Source organism: Strix aluco, chromosome 17 (genome assembly GCF_031877795.1).
Source record: "Strix aluco isolate bStrAlu1 chromosome 17, bStrAlu1.hap1, whole genome shotgun sequence".
NCBI lineage: Eukaryota > Metazoa > Chordata > Aves > Strigiformes > Strigidae > Strix > Strix aluco.
In genome coordinates this window covers 5,913,676-5,919,490 of record NC_133947.1, presented here as the reverse complement: position 1 = coordinate 5,919,490, position 5,815 = coordinate 5,913,676, and the positions used below count along the sequence as shown (strand labels likewise).

Here is a 5,815-nt window from a genome sequence, read left to right as displayed (position 1 = left end):
TTTTCTTGTTTCAATGTGTGATGTAAGTCCAACATGTTCAGTTAATGGCAGCCTTTGAAAGTGTAAATAAGCAAAAAACTCCTGTTTCTGATACTGCTATTTCACCTGAAAATGTTGAATACAAGTTTCTACTAAGCAACTGGCTGCAGTTCATATGGAGGTAACACATACTGTCATCTTCTTAGGAGACCTGGAATAGCTTAAATTTATTGTTCAGTACCTGCTATTTTTAAGTTACCTTCTTAGATGTGTGTAAACTGCTTTTGAGGAGTGTCAAATAGATTTGTGTAAGGGGGTATGAATGAGCATCAGAGTGAGCATAAGAAGGGTAAACACAAGGATGTGCTAGAATGGGGAGAAAAATGCATTTCCATGTTTTTGCATAGGGAGTATAGATAACTAAATGCCAACCACTTAATTTGCGCACACACAATACGAGATAATGTTTTACTTGGATCAAGTGTTTCATAGCTTTGAAGGCAAGAGCTTTGTAAGAGATGAAACTGTTCTTTAAAATTGCTCCAGTACAAAGCTCTCAGGTGCTTTTCAGAGTTTCCCTGTAGTGTTCCTGCTGATTTTCTATTAATCAAAACTCCACCTTGGCCACAAGTTGCCTTCTAGTCTTGTTGTGGCTGAATTGTTAATAAAGTGAGGGTGGGTTTGTGTAATTGATAAGGATGTAGGACTGCAGGTGGCCTTCATGCATGCCTATTTCACTGAATCTGATCTGCACAATATTAAAAGTACACACATTATTTACATATAACAAAAAAGTGGCAACCTACATTCATTAGGCTTCATAAATTTTCAACTTAAACAATGCTGTGCTTTACAACCAGCCTGGATGAAAATGTGGGTGAGCTCTTCAAATACAAGCAGGTAGGTTCAGAACTGCCAGTTGCGGTAAGATGATACAACTTGGCAAACCCTTTAAGATGTGGATCATGAAACGCTTAAGGGTGCTCTCTACTTCTTTCGGGAAAAGTAGAACTTGGAAACGTCTGGGCAGCAATACTGAACAGTTGTTTACTTTAGGGTTTTTTATTATGTATGACTATATGTTGTATAAAGTTTCTTCTGTCTTAATTCCTCACCATTAGTTTCCAATTAACTTGCAGATATGTATAAAGCTTGTCTTTTCTACTAATTACTGGACTGAGAATGCCTAGCTCAGAGAATCAGTTTATAAAAATAAAACATAGGAGATTAAGTGAAAGAAGATAACCTTTCCAGAGTATCAGCCGAAGAAAGCTCTGCTCCAAAGCGTAAGTGAACTCAATTCTCTTCTGATTTGAGATCTAGTAAAATGTTATGACCTAATCCATAGTTTATGCTATAAATTAAACCCCCACAACTAGCAAAAATAATGATCCAAGAACATCCTAGGCTCCAAATCTAATTAAGCAAAGTAGAATAGCAGGGACCTGGGAAAGAAAATGCACCCCTTTATGACATTACATAACCATCTTTTCTCCAACAGAGAAAGAATTTAAGGAAGAACAGCAGTATGTTATTAGAGCGTGTTGCCGTACGTTGCTGAAGCTTCTAAAAATTAGTCCTGATATATTGGCTAGAAGGAGTTAGCAGGTTTCACTTGCATTATGCAAAACCAAGAGTTATACTGAATACATATATGGGTTTGGTTTGTTTTGGCACAGAATGAAAGACATCTCAGAACAAAAACAAAAGATGAAACAGGGTGGTTAAGCAGACGAGCTGAAAAATGGATTATCATGGACGAGAGCAGCTGAAGTGTTGAGGTGTGTAAATACTGCAGATGTGCTTAGAGCGTTGAATGTCATCATCCTGTTCAGTGGTGTTAATTTTAACATACACATCAGTCATTTACCATTGCTTTTATTGCCAGAAATGAGAACAACCCTCTCGTTAGGAATTACAGATCTCCTTAGATACCTTATGTGTTTTGAGTAATTATCAAGTAAAACAACATTCATGATAAAGAGCTGGTGTGAGGTACACGGCATCACAGCTTGTACTGGTGTGATAAAATGAATTTTCGCAATGTTTTACCATATTTTTATTCACCTCTTACTTCTTTGCTAATCGGCCCTGATTAGGACTTACTCAACGTAACCGTGTGTTTCAAGTTGCTGTTCTTTGGAAGCTGATTGATTTCAATACACTTGCTTTTAATCTCTACAAAGCACATCTCCTCCCAAAGTTCTATATGCCTAAAGTCCAGTTGCCTAATGAATACTTTTTGGTGTATATAAATTGCCATTTTTTTAAGACCAGCATCTTCCCGCTGGTAACATAGGTGTCTTAAACTCCTGCTTCATTGTTACCTCCCGCTGGCTTCGACAGGTTACAGCAATGCTTTATAAATTCTTAGGAACTTTTTAGAATGCTTAAAACGGGGTGGGGGTGGGGGGAGTGTACTGCTATTGTAACTACACTGCCCTAAGGCTATCAATAAAGGAATACTCTATATTAGACCAACCCCTAAATTTAAAAAATATTTTAAATCCTGCTCGTTGGAGGGAAAAAAAAAAAAACCACTAACAAAAAACCAAGAAACTAAACACAATTTTAAAATGCCCCAAAACAAAAAACTCCAAAAACAACCCAAAACTTTGGTTACAGTTTAGTTAAAAAGGAGGGGGGGGATGTCTTAAAATCAGCGAGATGACCTGCAAGTCTCTGTTTCTCAAAAAGTTAGTCTTTCCTGTAGCTTGATGGCAGTGACCAGGATTTCCTGGGGTGGAACGCCCCGTTCTTAGCCCCGCAGTCCCGCCGCACTCGCCCCAGGATCTCCCCGTGCGGAGCCGCGCCCACCGCCCCTCCTCGTCCTGGAGGCGTTTCCCTTCCCCGTTTCTAGGCGGAAGGTCCCGGCGGGGCCGGGGCCGGTTCGGGGGCTGCCCTGTGGCGATACCGACCCGGGTTGATGGAGTCACGGCCTGAAGTAACAAGCTGCTACTGGATAATGAGGCATTTATCACAAATAATGATTTTCAGTGACGATGAAAGTTCATGAATACTAATTAGGCCTCTTTCTCCCCCGTAAGGTTACCCGTGTAGGGGGTGGCCCGAACCAAACGAGCACCCAAAAGAAGAGGTGACCCCCCCCCCCGACCCCGCTCAGCCCTGCCCCAGCCGGGCCGCGCCGGGGGCCGAGGGGCGGCGGGGCCGGGCGGCAGCAGACGTCAGCCGCAGCCTCTCTCTGGGCCCCGCCGTGCTGCATCATCCCGCCCCCGTCCCGCCTCCCGCCCTCTCCCCGCGTCCCCGCCAGGGCCCCGTGCGCGCTGGGAGACCCCGAGCCGCCGCCCGCCCGCCCTCCCCGGCCTGGCCCCGCTCCGCTGCCCGCAGCGCCGCTGCCTTCGCCGCTCCGGGGCCGCTTGGTGGGGGGTGAATCACCCGGCCGGGCGTGCCCCCCCCCTCCCGCGCCTGCCTGCCTTCCCTCCTCCCCTCCCTCCCTCCCCCCTTCTTTCCCCTCCCTCCCCGTCCCTTCCTCTCTCCGCCTGGTGCCGCCACCGCCGAGGAGGAGGAACATGGCGAAAGCGGAGCAGGTCCTCAGCCTCGAACCGCAGCACGAGCTCAAATTCAAAGGTACGACGCGGCCGCCGCCATCCCCCGCCGCCTCCCCGCGCTGCGCCGGCGGCGCGGCCGCTCTCCGGCCCCGCTCCAGCGGCAGCCATTTTCCGGGGGCCGGGGCTGGGCACCAGCCGCTAAAATGTCCTTCAGCGCCGCCGCCTCCCGCCCTGCCGGGCCTCTCCCGCCTGCCGCGGGGCGAGGAGGCGTCCGGCCGCCCGGCCCCTCTCGCCCCTCAGCCCCGTGGGGCCGCAGCGGGGCGCGGGGGGTCCCCGCCGGGCCTGCCCCCGCCGCGGCTGCGCCGCCCGCCCCCACCCGCGCCGCGGGCGGCTGCTGCAGGGCCGAGGGCGGCCTGAGGGGAGAGCGGGCGGGGAGCGGGGGGTTGTCCCGGCCGCCGCCTGCCGCAGCCGGCAGCGGGGCAGCGCGCCCCGAAGAAGCCCGCTTCTCCCCCGCGCTGACCTCCCCCCGCCGGGCGTGGGCCGGGGGCTGCAGGCGGCGGTGGGCAGCGCCCGAACATCCCCCACCCCGGGGAGGGCGAAATACCCGAGGCAGCGGGAGCAGCTCCCGGCCCCCGCGAAGGGGAAGGGCAAGGGGGTGTTTTTCGGGCTGAAGGCGCTCGGCGGCTCCGAGCCCCCCCGGCCCTGAGGCGGGGGGAGGCGAGACCTCCCCGCGCTGTCACGCAGCCGGGGCGTGGGGCACCCGAAGCGGTGCGGGCGGCTCAGCCGGGCTTTGAGAGAAAACACAGGGCCCCTGGCCAGGTGCTGGGCAGCCTTTCGTGCCTTCTTCATAGGGTTACTATAACTCGACAAGCCGTTTAGATAAATTAATCGTGAATACTCTGCCTGTGCGAAAATCCGTCCTTTCTTTAAATAAAAATCTTGAATGGGTTTGAATTTTCGCTAGCGTTGAAATTCCTGTCTTGTAGCCTGACAGCACTACTGTAATACAATATTCTGGGATTACAAATAAGCATTCAGCGAGTTTATTTATGCTACCGGAGTCAGAGGTGCTTTATAGCTTCATTTGAATATCTGGCAAATACGCTTTTTTTTTTTAAATAGTGATTTATTTACTGGCTTCTGGTAAAAATAATACTCCTTTAAAACCCTTTCATGTACATTTTCAAATGCAGGCGAAGTCTTTACCTGTTTTTCTTAGTAAATTTATTAGAAGTAATATAAAGTGGGCTTATCAAAACGCATGGTAATAAGCACTGGGTCGAATGAATATATCTTTGTTGTAAGCTGAAGTATTTGCATGTTGTTATGGCAGCAGTATCAAACATGCTTAAGAAGGAAACTATTGTTGTCTTAACATTCTTTATGTTAAGTATGATTAGATGAAAATCAGCTCTTGTTCTGAATAATACTGCTTTCAACAGGCAAGCAAAGCCAAACTCAGGTGGGCAAAAAGTGGGGCCTTAATTGGTACTGACTTGCTAATGAGACATAATTGTGATTCAGGGTTTGGTGGATTGTTTTTTTTTTCCCTTCATCACAGGTACGTATAAACCCAGCCAAACTCTGTTTTTTGCTGAAATAAAGATAGCTTGTCAGGCTGCCTGTCTTTCAGTTGAGGTTCTGGGCTAAACAGTAACCATTGAAGTTAAATCAACTAACCATACAGATTTTGGTTGCCAGATCTTTAGCCAACAACGTATACACCTTATAACGTAAAATGTTACTTGACTCACTGCAGCTATTAAATGGCTTAGTTTAAAAGTATGCTTAAATATTAATGTTCAAGCAGACTTAATGCTATGGGTAGCATTCATGTACTTTGGCAATAAATTCTTACAGTCCTTTCTAACAAGCAGTGCTGACCGCTGTCCTTCATTCAGGAAAGGCCAATTTGAAGTATTCATGAAGTAAATTCTGCTCTAAGCATTCTTGTCATACTGGTTTTGTGATGGCATATTGCCTGGTAATATAGCAGTAATAATTTTCTCACCTTTGTAAATAGTAGCATTTATTTCCAGAGTGTTGCTTTGCACTGTACGAGTAGATATAAACTGACAGAGGTCAGGAGCGCTGCTAACCGGTACGGTTGTGCTTCCTCGCTGGTGTGCGCTGAAAGATCTGATGCTTAATGTAGGGCAGCAATGTCAGTGAGGCAGGACTGTAAACCGACTTGCACAAACACTGGAAATGGGTAAAGGTCTTAGTCAAAATGCAGACAGGTAGAAAAAGCAGAAAATAGTTAGCTCTGATGCTTTTAAAGTGCTCTGTTACAGTTCTTAAATATAAAATCTAGAGGGAGGTATGAT

At 47.7% G+C, this 5,815-nt stretch overlaps 1 protein-coding gene across 2 annotated transcripts in view; it reads left to right on the top strand.

Moving 5' to 3' along the window:
* Window positions 1-3,243: 3,243 nt before the first annotated feature.
* The window catches only part of VAPB (VAMP associated protein B and C), a 32,225-nt gene continuing 29,653 nt past the window's right edge, over window positions 3,244-5,815 (top strand). Inside the window, exon 1 of one of the 2 annotated variants that reach the window (XM_074843493.1) lies at window positions 3,244-3,567. In XM_074843493.1, the coding sequence (XP_074699594.1) occupies window positions 3,510-3,567 (58 nt within the window). In that variant the 5' untranslated portion in view covers window positions 3,244-3,509. The remainder of the gene's footprint in view (window positions 3,568-5,815) is intronic. The other variant, XM_074843492.1, reaches the window with a different exon arrangement.